Below are 16,166 nucleotides of genomic sequence, written 5' to 3'. Positions count from 1 at the left end.
TTTTGCATATGTATTTAATTAGTGCTTAAACATTTTATTTTCCAACTTCTTTAGTACTTTTCCCTGACTTACTTTAATTGGGTATAGTTGATATTATTGTATGACTTACATTATATATATTTTTATATTATAAACTATATTATAACTTTTAATTCCAACAAAGAACCGATATGAAGTTGGACAGACGGCAATTCATCAATTATCGATTTGACTGTTTCACTCAATGAATTGCATCTCCTAATGGTCAATAACTGGAAAATACTAGTAATAGAAAGGCTTAATACACTGTCTTATTTTTGAAAGTACATAGGTAATGTCGACAATGAGAGGCAAGCTACAAAGGCACAAGATAAGAGTATATAACTATATGATCGACTATCACGTTAGTCATTGCCTCTTGGGGAAAATTGATAGTGGCATCTTGACGAGGTGATGTAAAGATCCCGTTAAAACAATTTGACCAAAAGTAAAGTCATCAAGAGGCTGGGTGACATTGAGTGTAATGTGCAAATGTTGGGTTCCTTGTGGAGCTATTTTAAACCAAGATGGTTGTATATCAACCATCACTCCTTTTGGTGGCAACACTGCACTAACATACGTCTCTGCTTTGCTTCCCACATTCATGACTGTCCGACGTACTAGTCGCGATCCATTAAGGGATGTTATTGTAATCGAAGGCAAATTTAGGTCCGATGGATTCTCAAATAACTCACCACAAACTCCTCCTGTTGCACTTTTCACTATTGCACTATCAATATTTGGTAAAGAACACAGGAAACTGATGTAATCCTCGTACCCTGTCTCAATAAGAATAAATAAATGAGATGAAAGATCAGCACTTTTGGTAACTCAACTTAGAATTTGTCATGTCAAATTGTTCCTTAAAAAAAACATCAACTTCAAATTGTTTACGTTCTAACTAATAAGAAAACATAATTATTTCTGTAGTCTTTGATCCCTGATCTTCAGCCAATTGTAATTTTCTTTTGCAAATTAGTAATTAGGATCTGTATTGTCCTTTTCTATCTTGAGCAGCTTCGCTCGTAATGGAATAGCATAACCATTTTTATCACTCAAGTCAAGGTGGACAATTCGTCACCATTAATCCAGCCACTCAAATTAACTGGAAGCAGCAACTACCTAACATGGAATGTATGATCTCACCTCATACATTCCTTGTCCACCGGCCATAGATCCTGAACGAAAAACTTGACTATTGCACCTCTGGTTGCCAACTGCTCATGCAGCTTGGACGAAACTTGCTCAACAATACGCAAGTAAGTCCCAATCACGACTCTATAGATTTCATACCTCACCAAATTATAGTACACTTTGTACATTCGGCTATTTGTGCTATCCTTGGCTACGTCCCTATTCTAATCATAATCTTGATCTTATGTCCAAGTCGTGTGTTCTTTGGGTATTCCACAAAATTACCAGTGTTTTGACCCATCCACTTCCAAAGTTTTTTCTTATCTCGCTATGTTGTTTTTATAGAAAATAATTTTCCCTTCTCTACCATGTTTCTTCTCCTACCTCGGATTTCCGAATCCACTCCTCATTCTTGACTTGATGTTATACCTACTGACCACACTCCACCTACATCATCAAAGACCACTACACCTATACTCACTCCTGATATCTCCTCAGTTCCCTCAATATCTACTCCCGTATCCATGCCATTGGATGTCATAATTTCACCACCCACTACTCCAGCTCCGCTCACTACAATAATATCAACAGTCTCATGTCCAACTGCTCCTATTCTGAAATTGAGTGAAGATGCCTCAAACTCTTCTTTGCAACAGGTAAATAGTCCACTTCAGCCACCAGCTCATGTAGTCACTCGGTCCCAGCACAATATCTTCAAACTGAAGAAACCACTTGATTATTCAGCTCTCTTAGAATCAGCAGGTCCTATTTTTTAGGATTTTGCCCCGAATTTCTAATCTATTAGGATTCCCTTTCTTGAAGGAAGGAAAAAAAACTCCTAAAAGGAATAAATCTCATTCATATGCATTATTCTTTTCTTGGAGGAGAAGTTTTGTACTTCTACAAATTGACGTTTTCTTCTCACAATAAGAACAACAACAATAGCATCCACAATGTAGTCATTAAAGAGTCTTGTTTAGGGGAGATTTTTCTCTCAATAGTTTTATATTTTTATACTAGTTTGCATTGTTAGCTTCCGCATGCGTCATGTTATTTAGATCCCAACACTATTGTGGCTCCTCGCACATATACAGAAGTAGTCCAGCATGGAAAGATCCAATGCATGAAGAAATTGATGCCCTTGTCCGCAACAAGACTTGGTCCCTCGTTCCTCCATCTGCAAACCGAAATATCATCGGCTGCAAGTGGGTTTTTCGGGTCAAACAAAAATCAGATGAAATCTAGATCGATTCAAAGGTTGGCTAGTTGCAAAAGGATTTCATCAGCGCCCTGGTATTGACTTCACCTCAACTTTCTGTCCAGTGGTAAAACCAACTACTATCCGTCTGATTCTCACTTTGGCCACATACTCCAAATGGCTTCTTTATCAACATGATGTGAACAATGCATCTCTCCAAAGGTAAACTAGAGGATGAGGTTTACATTGAGCAACCCCCTAGTTTTGTCAACTCTAAGTATCTTACTTATGTTTGCAAACACCATAAGGCAATTTATGGTCTTCGCCAAGCCCCTAGTGCATGTTATAAGAAATTCAAGAATTTATTTGCTCTATTGGGTTTGTTGGTTCTAAGTCGGATACCTCACTTTTTACAATGCATGGTCTGACCTATGTTGTGTTTCTATTTTTCTATGTCAATGATATTATATTGACAGGTTCTTCTGATGCAAACGTACTTGAAGTGAATACAGCTCTAGCAGCCCGGTTTTCTCTGAAAGATCTACAGCCTCTTAGCTACTTTCTTTGTGTTAAGGTTTGTCATACATCTGCCGGTCTTCTCCTCTCACAAAGAAAGTATATTGCTTATCTTCTTCATCGATTCAATATGCTTGATGGCAAAGGAGTAAATTCCACTTGCAGCATTGCTCCACTCACACTTAATGATGGCACTGCACCCACGGATCAAAAGCATTATCGTCAAGTTGTTGGTGATCTTCAGTATCTTTCTATCACCCGTCCTGGTATATCCTTTGCAGTAAATCGCCTATCTCAGTTCATGCATCGTCCCACTCATTCACATTGGCAAGCTAGCAAGAGGGTTCTGTGCTATCTGAAAGCAACTGATTCTTATAGTCTGCTACTAGCACCTCATAAACCTCTCAATCTAGTAGCATTCTCTGACTCTGACTAGGGAGATGATCCAGATGGCTGGTGCTCCACCGGATCGAGCTTATATCGTGTTTCTTGGGGGTTCTCCATTTATCTGGTCATCCAAGAAGCAACTACAGTAGCTCGTTCCTCCACTGAAGCCGAATACAAGGCGCTTGCAAATGCCGCAGCTGAAACCAATTGGATTGTTAATCTCCTGAAAGAACTTCACTTCTCCATTTCAAACATTCCCATGGTCTGCTGTGACAATTTAGGTGCAACCTTTTGTCTCAAACCCAATCTTCCACAGTCGCATGAAGCATCTTGTTCGGAAGCAAGTCAGGGACAAAACACTTGTTGTACGACATGTTCCTTCTCACAACTCGCTGATTCTCTTACCAAAGTGGTGCCTACAACAGATTTTTGTTGTGATCGGTCCAAGATAGGCGTCGTTCCCTCACCGCGTATCTTGCGGGGGCATAATAAGGAACCATAATTGCCTGCAAATTCTTTTTCTCAACATTATTTTCTGCAATCTGTAATCCCTGATCTTCAGACAATTAGTGATCGGGAATTGCATTTTTCTTTTGTCAATTAGTGATTAGGATCTGTATTTGTCTTTTCTATCTTGAGCAGCTTTACGATACTGTAATGGAATAGCATAACCATTTTTATCAAACTCTCCAAACCTCTTTAGAAATTTACCATTTGCTTTCTTGAGATGGATATATATAGAAATGTACTACAGATATACCTGCTGAAAAGATGAGACCGGGATGGAGAGCACGAGAGGGATTGACAAGGCCAGCACCAAAACCAAAAGGAGCAGAAGTGTATAAGGTGTAGAGATCAAATCCATGAGCCATAATGGGGTCCCCAAGATTGTCATAAGTGGTGGCTGTGGTTGACATTGCTGAAGCTACCATTGATGGTGTCCATGATGGATTATATTGCTTTATTAGTGCAGCTATTCCAGCAATATGAGGTGTTGCCATGCTTGTACCAGACATTAGGGCAAAATTATGTCCTGCATATATGATTATTATTAACTTTATACTAGAAGAGTAGTTATAAAAAAATTTAGCTAGAAACATATATAGATACCAGACAGAATGGGATTTAAAACACTCATGGGACTCCAAGCTGCCCAAATTTGGTGTCCAGGAGCCAAAATATCAGGCTTAAGTACATCAGTAGGATTTTTACTTTGATCAATGTAATCAGGACCCCTTGACGAAAATCTACTAACTATAGGAACTCTACCCTTGTAAGAAGCAATTCTTCCTTCACTTATGGCTGCTCTACCACCATATCTTACCACAAAACCATTCTTGTCCCTTACAGTTTCTCTTTCATAGTACTGCAATATATTCTGCAAATACAATTGATGAAGTTATATATATATATATATACTTGTAAATCTACTTGTTAATTAATTAGGTACAGCCAGACCTGGGTATCAGTAGTTTTTGGTATCATAATGCCAGGAGTAGCAAAAGGAATAGGCTCCGCTATGAAATCTCCATAAGTTGGATTTGCAACAAAAACAAACGCTTTGAATCCAATAAGGTTGGCAGTATGTATGATGCCCATAAGACTGGAATTCCCATTATAGAAACCAGCTGAAAATGTGCAAATCACAACACTGTCTTCCACAACAAGAGGGTCAAATGCCTCTGGGTATTGGCATTCATCCGCATTGAAAATTCTTGAAAATGTGCTATTTGTTTTTACCGCATCCTTAGCCAAAACCAGCTTATACTGAATCAATCCACCTCCAAATGTCGGTCCTACAAAAACACATAAATATCTTCTCTCCATTACTATATTTCTAGTTTGCTCTCATTTCTTAATACGTTATCAGCACGAAGTTCTAACCAACTGAGGTTATCTGCTTCATCCGAATTTTATCTTCTTCCTAAAAGAGGTAGTCAGTTTCTTTTCCGATTCAGGTATACATTCCTATGTTTATAACGTTTCTATTAGGATCTTCTTTAACCTGCAATTTAATTACCATATGCATAACTTGTTTTGAATATGATTATAATAATCATTGAGTGAAAACAATAAGTTTCGGTTAAATTGTTATTTCATTATATAAACTACGAAGAAGTTTAATCCTACACATAAATAGATAAGTATTAAATTGAATTACAATAATTAGACTAATTATCAGAGCAACTGTGAGAGATTTATCGATGTGCATAAATTCCAGCGATTCCGCGAAGAGAAATCAGTCACCGGAAGTCTTTTTCCGACGACTTTTTCAAGGTTGTTTGCGTCTGCTTTATCTCCGTCAGTGTTGTGCAAAATCCAACACTATCACAAGAGTAGTCATTGTCCAGCGACCAAACCCCAGTAAAACTCTCCGGCAGAAGCCTCCTCATGCGCCCCCACGCGCCGGCGCGTACGCCCACTTCCGGCCATTTTTTGAAAAGTCCCTTCAGAACAGTTGGGTCGTCTGGTAATTGCAATCCTACCCCTACTGCTTTCGGCGCGTACGCCCACTTCCGGCCATTTTTTGAAAAAGTCCCTTCAGAACAGTTGGGTCGTCTGGTAATTGCGATCCTACCCCTACTGCTTTTGTCTCATTCCGACCACTTTGAGTTTTTTCCATCAGCTACAGTAGATTTCGGCAGCTACAGTAAGCTTCCGGCAGCTACAGTAATTCATTATTATGTTTCAGTGCTTCCTTACTCTGTTTCAGTGGATTACAGTTGATTTTTTCTCTTATTTGGTAATAATTTGCAACGATGTCTTTGGGATTTGATATTTTTGGGTCTAAAAACATTAGTTCTGGAAGCTCTAGTGTTATGATTACCTCGTAACCTTTAATGGGAAGTTCAAACTACTTAGCTTGGGCTTCATCTGTCGAGTTGTGGTATCTTGACCTAGCCTCGTCACTACTCTATCGAGGTTAGGCTTGATACTTATTGGGTACCGTTGTGGTGTACTCATGCTACACTTTTGCATATTTTTTTTGTGCAGATCCAGGTACTTCGGATCGTGTTGGATTTAAGAGTTGTGTTTGTGCGATTGGAGACTTCAAAGTATACCTGCCGTTTCATTCACAGGCCTCGGAGTCACCTCCTGACATTATCTTTGCTACTGTTTATCTTTGTTCCAAAGCAGTATTGTACTTAGAGATTCTAGTGTATCTCAGTAGAGCTTATGACTCTGTACTACCGGTTCTGGGGACTGTATAACTATTGTTCAGCTTTAGTTACGTCATTTTATTTATCAGTTTAATTCTTATATAGTTGAATTGGTTATTTCTGTTAGATCTCTTCATGTACTAAACTTACCTAATCTTGGAGACTAGGTGCCATCACGACATCCTAAGGTGAGAATTTGGGGTCATGACAGTTCACAAGTTTGATTGGGAATTGACTTTGGGGCTACTAGGGGAATATTGTTCTGGGAATTGGAATAGGTCATTTCATCATTTGGTATTTTTGTGCAAAGTTCGGGTTCATTCCGGATTGGTTAGGCTTGAATCAGATGATTAGTTTGAAGTTGAAAGTTTATGAACTTAAGAGATTGATCTTCATCGACGATTCTTAGTTTTGATGTTATTTTTAGTATTTTTAGCCTTTGGATAAGTTTGGAATATGTATTTATATTGGTTGGTATAATTGGATTGGGTCCTGTGGGGCTCGGGTGATTTTTGGGAGTGGTTTATAACTATTTCGGAGTTTGCATTGATTGTTGGTTCAGGTACACCGCATCTGCGGAGGATTGGTCGTAGATGCAAAGTCGCACCTACACATGAGGTATTCAGCTATTTTATTCATTGCTTATTGATGATATTTCATTCGAATTGTGTTATTCATTGTTTGGCTTACCTAGCGAGTTGGATTAGGTGTCATCACGACTTGGCGGAATTTTGGGTCATGACAAATTGTGTAAGTGCATTTTATTAGTTTTGTTTGCTACTAAAAAAATTATTGATACGAATAGTTTTTATTTTAATTTTTTATTCTGATCGATCATCTCTTTCATTATTCAATCTTATTAATTTATATGCTTGATTAATGATACTTTTTATTTTTTTCAATTAGATTTATTTGTTCTATAGTAAGTCTATGAACATAAATTTAAAACTGAGAAATAGTAACAACAACAACAACAACAACAACAACCCAGTAAAATCCCACAAGTGGGGTATGGGGAGGGTAGAGTGTACGCAGACCTTGCCCATACCCCAAGGGGTAGAGAGGTTGTTTCCGATAGACCCTCGGCTCAAGCAGACGAAAAAGACAATATATCAGTACCAACAGCAGAAAGCATAAAAATAATAACATAATCAAAAGTACCAGAAAATAGATGAAAAATAATAACAGTAGCACTTAAGAAAGGCTCGGTACTATGAATAGTGAAAGAGAAGTGTGGACACAACAATAACCACTAGCACTCTAGGACACAACCCTGTCAGACTAGCCTCTCACCCGGTGCGGAGTAGCAAAGAGCTCCGCTACCCCCTATCCTACAACTCTAATGCTAGACCTCCACATTTTTCTATCAAGGGCAATGTCCTCGGAAATCTGAAGCCTCGCCATGTCCTGCCTGATCACCTCTCCCCAATACTTCTTGGGCCGTCCTCTACCTCTTCTTATACTTGTCAAAGCCAACCGCTCACATCTCCTTACTGGGGCGTTTGGACTTCTCCTCTGCACGTGCCCGAACCATCTGAGCCTAGCTTTCCGCATCTTGTCATCCATCGGGGCCACGCCCACCTTCTCCCGAATATCTTCATACCTAATCTTATTCATCCTAGTGTGCCCGCACATCCACCTCAACATCCTCATTTCTGCTACTTTCATCCTCTGGATATGCGAGTTCTTAACCGGCCAACACTCTGCCCCATACAACATGGCTGATCTAACCACCGCTCTATAGAACTTACCTTTGAGCCTCAGTGACACCTTCTTGTCACATAGGACTCCAGATGTTAACCTTCACTTCATCCACCCCACCCCTATACGGTGCGCAACATCTTCATCGATCTCCCCATCCCCCTATATAACCGACCCAAGGTACTTGAAACTGCTTCTCTTGGGGATGACCTGTGATTCAAGCATCACGTTCACGCCCACTTCCCTCGACTCGGCGCTGAACTTGCACTCTAGGTATTCTGTCTTAATTCTGCTAAACTTGAAACCTTTAGACTCAAGGGCCTGTCTCCAAACCTCCAGCCTCTCGTTAGCGCCGCCTCGCGTCTCATCAATCAGAACTATGTCGTCAGTGAATAACATACACCATGACACCTCCCCTTGAATATGGTGCGTCAGTGCGTCCATCACCAGTGCAAATAAAAATGGGCTAAGCGCAGATCCTTGGTGCAGCCCCATAACAACCAGAAAATGCTCTGAGTCGCCTCCCACCGTCCTAACCCGGGTCTTAGCTCCCTCATACATGTCTTTAATCGTCCTGATGTAAGCAACTGGCACGCCTTTCGCCTCCAGGCATCTCCAAAGAACCTCCCTACGTACCTTGTCATACGCTTTCTCCAGGTCAATAAACACCATGTGCAGATCCTTCTTCCTATCCCTATAATGTTCCACCAACCTCCTAATAAGGTGGATAGCCTCCGTAGTTGAACGACCCGGCATGAACTTGAACTGGTTATCAGATACAAACACAGTTCTCCTCACCCTCTTTTCCACCACCCTCTCCCAAACTTTTATGGTATGACTTAGTAACTTGATACCCCTATAGTTGTTACAATTTTGGATATCGCCTTTGTTCATGTACAATTGAGAAATAGTAACATGATTAAAAAAAAAGTCAAGAAAGATACAAACGTTGAGAATATAAAGTGGTAAAATAAGCATTTTAAAAAACTCAATTGAGATAAGAGGGTAATAATGTCTATTATTCAAATTTGGAGCGAGAGTTTATGCTTTAAAGCAAAGTTCGAGATTATAAATTATTTTCAGCCATTTTCTTTTTTCTTGCTCATAAATACTATTACTTGTAATAATATGACATTATTTGTTAGCAACAATTGACGGAGAATATAAACGTTTTAACGTGGTTTATAGACGCGTGAATTAATTTGATCCAGAAATATGAAATAAACAGGAACAAAAGTAAGATTATGAATTAAATTTGAAGGAAATACAAGCCTAACTATGAACTTAGCCTCTCCGGTAACAGAAGTGAGAACAATATTCAAGAATAAAGACGAAAAATAGTATTATGAGATGAGAGCTGACTTAAGCTTTTGTGTACAGAATGTTTTGTGTCCACAATGAATGCTAATTCTCCTATTTATAGCTTTATTTTGGAAGACAAGTAACCAAATCAAGCTCCTCTTAAATGAGAATAAAAATGTCATTGATGGATGCATAACAATTGTTTATAAATGCAAATATTCTTTGTAACGGTTGCTCATTGAATGCTAATCGGTGTCAATTCTTTGAATCTTTATCATCGGCTACTCTGTCTTCGAGATTCATCTAACATCAGTCAAATGCTTGCAACCGGCATCTACTATTTGCTGACTCACATCCTACCTGTCTTCAGCTCCATGTGTCACCTCTTCATTGTCATTAACTAATTTTACCGCATACAATTTTTAATTATGAGTAATATTTACTTCTAATTCTGACCACTATATGATGAGCCTTTCCAATTGAAATGACTCTTCATCGAGAGGCAATGCTTATTTTTTGCATATGTATTTAATTAGTGCTCAAACATTTTATTTTCCAACTTCTTTAGTACTTTTCCCCGACTTACTTTAATTGGGTATAGTTGATATTATTGTATGACTTACATTATATATTTTTTAATATTATAAACTATATTATAACCTTTAATTACTAAATTTATTAAAGAATATTTGATCGCACATTTTTTTTTTGGGGGGGGGGAGGGGGAGGAGAGATTTGACGGTTTGCCATTTTGTTCAGGATGGAGCTCTAGTGTTATGATTACCTCGGAACCTTAAATGGGAAGTTCAAACTACTTAGCTTGGGCTTCATCTGTCGAGTTGTGGTGTAAAGATCAAGGTGTTCAAGATCATCTAATCAAACAGTCTAGCGAAGGTGATGAAAAGGCGATAGCACTTTGGGCAAAGATCGATGCTCAGTTATGTAGCATCCTGTGGCGATCTATTGATTCCAAGTTGATGCCCTTGTTTCGTCCATTCCAGACGTGTTATTTGGTTTGGGCAAAGGCTCGTACCTTATACACTAATGACATATCTCGCTTCTATGATGTGATATCGCTGATGACAAACTTAAAGAAGCAGGAACTAGATACGTCTACTTACTTGGGTCAAGTACAGGCAGTAATGGAGGAATTTGAGAAGTTGATGCCAGTTTCTGCTAATGTGGAAAAACAACAAGAGCAGCGACACAAGATGCTTCTAGTTCTTACCCTCGCTAGATTTCCTAATGATCTTGATTCAGTACGCGACCAGATTTTGGCTAGTCCGACTGTCCCGACAGCTGATGAATTATTCTCTCGATTACTCCGCCTTGCTGCAGCACCAAATCACCCAGTGTCACAGATACTTGATTCCTCTATTCTCGCATCCCAGATAGTGGATGTTCGGGCGTCTCAAACTATGGAAAATAAACGAGGAGGAGGTCGTTTTGGAACATCTAGACCCAAGTGTTCTTATTGTCACAAACTTGGACACACTTGTGAAATGTGCTATTCCTTACATGGTCGTCCACCCAAAAATGCTTACGTTGCTCAGACCGAGACTACAGGTAACCAGGGATTTTCTTTATCTAAAGAAGAATATAATGAGCTCCTTCAGTATCGAGCAAGTAAGCAGACATCTACACAAGTAACCTCGGTTGCCCAGACTAATACTTCTGTTGTTGGTAATTCTTTTGCTTGTGTTTCCCAGTCTAGTACTCTTGGACTATGGGTCATGGACTCGGGCGCTTCTGATCACATCACTGGTAATAAATCACTTTTGTCGAATATTGTATATTCACAATCTCTTCCCACTGTTACGTTAGTCAATGGATGTCAAACTAAGGCAAAAGGTGTTGGACAAGCTAACCCTTTGTCTTTTATCACCCTAGATTCCGTTCTTTATGTCCCTGGCTGTCCTTTTAGTCTTGCATCTGTTAGTCGTTTGACTCGTGCCCTCCATTGTGGTATATATTTTACTGATGATTCCTTTATTATGCAGGACCGCAGTACAGGACGGACAATTGGTACAGGACGTGAATCAGAAGGCCTTTACTACCTTAACTTACACAGTCCTTCCACAACATGTTTAGTTACAGATCCTCCAGACCTAATCCACAGATGTTTAGGACATCCGAGTTTATCCAAACTTCAGAAGATGGTGCCTAGTTTATCTAGTTTGTCTACATTAGATTGTGAGTCGTGTCAGCTTGGGAAACATGCCCGAGCCTCCTTTCCACGTAGTGTTGAGTCATACAGAGTCTGTTTTCTCCTTAGTTCATTCTGATATATGGGGTCCTAGTAGAGTCAGTTCAACCTTGGGATTTCGTTATTTTGTTAGTTTTATTGATGATTACTCAAGATGTACTTGGCTTTTCTTAATGAAAGATCGTTCTGAGTTATTCTCTATATTCCAGAGTTTTTGTACTGAAATCAAAAACCAATTTGGTGTTTTTATTCGCATTTTTCGTAGTGATAATGCCTTAGAATATTTATCTTCTCAGTTTCAGCAGTTTATGACTTCTCAAGAAATTATTCATCAGACATCTTGTCCTTATACCCCTCAACAAAATGGGGTTGCAGAGAGAAAGAATAGGCACCTTATTGAGACTGCTCGCACACTTCTAATTGAATCTCGTGTTCTGTTGCGTTTTGGGGGCAATGCAGTTCTCACAACTTGTTATTTGATTAATCGGATGTCTTCATCTCCCATCAAGGATCAGATTCCGCATTCAGTATTGTTTCCCCAATCAGCCTTATACTCTCTTCCACCTCGTGTTTTTGGGAGCACGTGTTTTGTTCATAACTTAGCCCCGGGGAATGATAAGTTAGCTCATCGTGCTCTCAAGTGTGTCTTCCTTGGTTATTCTCGTGTTCAGAAGGGATATCGTTGTTATTCACCTGATCTTCGTAGGTACTTTATGTCAGCTGACGTCACATTTTTTGAGTCTAAACCTTTCTTTACTTCTGCTGACCACCATGATATATCTGAGGTCTTACCTATACCGACCTTTGAGGAGTTTACTATAGCTCCTCCACCTTCGACCACAGAGGTTTCACCCATACCAACCGTTGAGGAGTCTAGTGTTCCTCCTAGTTCCCCAGCCACAGGAACACCACTCTTGAATTATCATCGTCGTCCGCGCCCTACATCAGGCCCAACTGGTTCTCGTACTGCACCTAACCCTACTCCTACTGCAGACCCTGCTCCTAGTACAATAATTACACTTCGGAAAGGTATACGGACCACTTAACCGTAATCCTCATTATATCGGTTTGAGTTATCATCGTCTGTGATCTCCCCATTATGCTTTTATATCTTCTTTGTCCTCGGATTCCATCCCTAAGTCTACAGGTGAAGCGTTGTCTCATCCAAGATGGCGACAGGCTATGAGTGACGAGATGTATGATTTACATACAAGTGGTACTTGGGAGCTTATTCCTCTTTCTTCAGGTAAATCTACTGTTGGTTGTCGTTGGGTTTATGCAGTCAAAGTTGATCCCGATAGCCAGATTGATCGACTTAAGGCCCGTCTTATTGCCAAAGGATATACTCAGATATTTGGGCTCGATTACAGTGATACCTTCTCTCCCGTGGCTAAAGTGGCATCAGTCTGCATTTTTCTATCCATGGTTGCGGTTTGTCATTGGCCTCTCTATCAGCTGGACATTAAGAATGCCTTTCTTCACGGTGATCTTGAGAATGAGGTTTATACGGAGCAACCACCTGGTTTTGTTGCTCAAGGGGAGTCTCGTGGCTTTGTATGTCGCTTGCGTCGGTCACTTTATGGTCTAAAGCAGTCTCCTCGAGCCTGGTTTGGTAAGTTCAGCACGGTTATCCAGGAGTTTGGCATGACTCGTAGTGAAGCTGATCACTCTGTGTTTTATCGGCACTCTGCTTCAAGTCTCTTTATTTATCTAATAGTCTATGTTGATGATATTGTAATTACTGACAGTGATCAGGATGGTATTACCAATCTGAAGCAGCATCTCTTCCAGCACTTCTAAACAAAGGATCTAGGCAGATTGAAGTACTTTCTAGGTATTGAGGTTGCTCAATCTAGCTCAAGTATTGTTATTTCTCAAAGAAAATATACTTTAGACATTCTTGAGGAGACAGGGATGATAGGTTGCAGACCTGTCGACACTCCGATGCATTCGAATTCTAAACTTCTGCCAGGACAGGGGGAGCCGCTTAGCGATCCTGCAAGCTATAGGCGGCTGGTTGGTAAATTAAATTATCTCACAGTGACTAGAACCGACATTTCTTATCCTGTGAGTGTTGTAAGTCAGTTTATGAATTCTCCCTGTGATAGCCATTGGGATGCAGTTGTCTGCATTATTCGGTATATAAAATCGGCTCCACGCAAAGGGTTACTGTTTGAGGATCGAGGTCATGAACAGATCGTTGGATACTCATATGTTGATTGGGCAGGATCACCTTCTGATAGACGTTCTACGTCTGGATATTGTGTTTTAGTAGGAGACAATTCGGTGTCTTGAAAGAGCAAGAAACAGAATATAGTTGCTCGGTCTAGTGCAGAAGCAGAATATCGAGCAATGGCTATGGCAACATGTGAGCTAGTCTAGACCAAACAATTGCTCAAGGAGTTGAAATTTGGTGAAATCAGTCAGATGGAACTTGTGTGCGATAATCAAGCTGCCCTTCATATTGAATCAAATCCGGTGTTCCGTGAGAGAACTAAACACATTGAGATTGATTGTCACTTCGTAAGAGAAAAGATACTTTCAGGAGAGATTGGTACAAAGTTTGTGAGGTCGAATGATCAACTTGCAGATATTTTCACTAAGTCCCTCACTGGCCCTCGTATTGGTTATATATGTAACAAGCTCGGTACATATGATTTGTATGCAGCGGCTTGAGGGGGAGTGTTAGTTTAGAATTACGTACATAATATAGTCTTGTCCCACATTGGAATGGGTATAATATGTTATTGTAGTGTATAGCTATAAATAAGGACCTCTTGTATTATATTCATTCATCCAATATAAATAACATATTTTCTCTCGTGCTTTCTCACAATATTAATCCAGCTTATTTATTCTATGAAAATATACTTACATGTCTAAAGTTTTTGTGTGTAATATTAAAAACTAATTTATCATCGCATTACACATAATTGTTTGTTTAACAATTATACATATAGAATATTAATACACGATTATGCACTAAATTTTTCATTGATAATAATTCTTATCATTCTAATTCACTTATTTCTATGATAGTTTTCACTATGCCGAATTTGTCAAAGCTTGAATTTATGGCACTTGACATCTCTGGGAATAACTATTTGTCATGGGTACTTGATGCTGAATTTCACCTTGACGCTAAAGGTCTTGGTGACACTATTAAAGAAGGAAATGAAGCATCAAGTCAGGATAAGGCGAAAACCATGATTTCCCCTCGACATCATCTCGATGAAGGGTTAAAAAGTGAATATTTAACCTTGAAAGATCCATTTCAATTATGGACTAGTTTGAAGGAATGATATGACCACCTAAAGGCCACGGTATTGCCAAGAGCTCGTCGTGAGTGGATGCACTTACGTCTACAAGATTATAAGACCATAAGTGAATATAATTTTGTTGTATATAGAATAATTTCCCAACTAAAATTATGTGGGGAACTTATGAATGATGAGGACATGTTGGAAAAGGCTCTTTCCAATTTTCATGCCTCAAATATGGTGTTACAGCAGCAATACCGTGAAAAGGGCTTTAAGAAATATTCTGAGTTAATTTCATGCCTTTTGGTGGCTAAACAACATAATGCCCTTTTAATGAAAAATCATGAAGCTCGCCCCACTGGACCAGCTCCATTTCCATAAGCGAATATGGTAGCGATAGATCCAAAGTCTGAAATAAGACAATAATTATCGTGGCCGTATGAATATACGTGGGCGTGGCAAAAGGACGAAATAATAATCGCCATGGTGGTGGTCGTTATAAACAAGAGAACAATAAGGGTTCTCAGAATAATCCTTCAAAAGACAAAGGTAATATTTGCCACCGATGTGGTATGAAAAATCATTGGGCACGAATTTGTCGTACACCTGAACATTTTGTCAAACTTTATCAAGCCTCTATAAAAGGGAAACAAAATAATGTTGAGACTCACTTGACCTTTCAAAATGATGCGGGCCCTATGAATAATCATGATAGAGTTGAAGCAAACTTTGCCTATAAAGATGATATTTTTGAAGGCCTTGCACATATTACTCATTTAGAAGCTGGAGACTTCTTTGAGCATCATAACTGAAGACTTATTATTGAAAAAAAAACTATAAGTATAAATGTATTTTGTTATCGAAGTTCATATTTTGAATAAAACATTTTATGTTGTCAGTATTTACTTTCCTAAATATAGTTTCTTTTGTTCTTAAATTTTTCAATATTACTTATGATGTATTTTTTTTCTTTCTTTATGAAGAATATGAAAACTTCTCAGTCTTCAGTTGGCCTTGGCCGTATGAATAATAAAGAAGAAATGTCTTCTGGATAGTGCTACGACACACACCATATTAAAAGATATGAGATATCACTTATTTAATTACAAAAGAAGCTAATATCATAATAATATCTGGTAGTACAAAATTAATTGAGAGCTCTGGAAGAGCGACTATATTACTACCAGGAGGAACTATATTGACTGTTAATGATGCATTATATTGTAGTAGGTCTCAAAGAAACTTGTTGAGTTTCAAAGATATTCGCCAAAATGGCTATCATA

At 39.0% G+C, this 16,166-nt stretch overlaps 1 protein-coding gene across 5 annotated transcripts in view; it reads right to left on the bottom strand.

Annotated features, from left to right (window-relative positions):
• Positions 1–252: 252 nt before the first annotated feature.
• LOC104115209 (subtilisin-like protease SBT2.4) overlaps positions 253–16,166 on the bottom strand; it is a 33,386-nt gene continuing 17,472 nt past the window's right edge. For all 5 annotated transcript variants that reach the window (XM_018777329.3, XM_018777330.3, XM_018777332.3 and 2 more), the window contains 4 exons: positions 4,712–5,049; positions 4,364–4,631; positions 4,014–4,286; positions 253–797 (listed from right to left, as the gene is read on the bottom strand). In XM_018777329.3, coding sequence (XP_018632845.1) covers positions 388–797; positions 4,014–4,286; positions 4,364–4,631; positions 4,712–5,049 — 1,289 coding nt within the window. In that variant the 3' untranslated portion in view covers positions 253–387. The remainder of the gene's footprint in view (positions 798–4,013; positions 4,287–4,363; positions 4,632–4,711; positions 5,050–16,166) is intronic.

Source organism: Nicotiana tomentosiformis, chromosome 11 (genome assembly GCF_000390325.3).
Source record: "Nicotiana tomentosiformis chromosome 11, ASM39032v3, whole genome shotgun sequence".
NCBI classification, from domain to species: domain Eukaryota; kingdom Viridiplantae; phylum Streptophyta; class Magnoliopsida; order Solanales; family Solanaceae; genus Nicotiana; species Nicotiana tomentosiformis.
The sequence above is the reverse complement of the archived record's forward strand: the minus strand, read 5'-3'. Positions and strand labels throughout refer to the sequence as shown.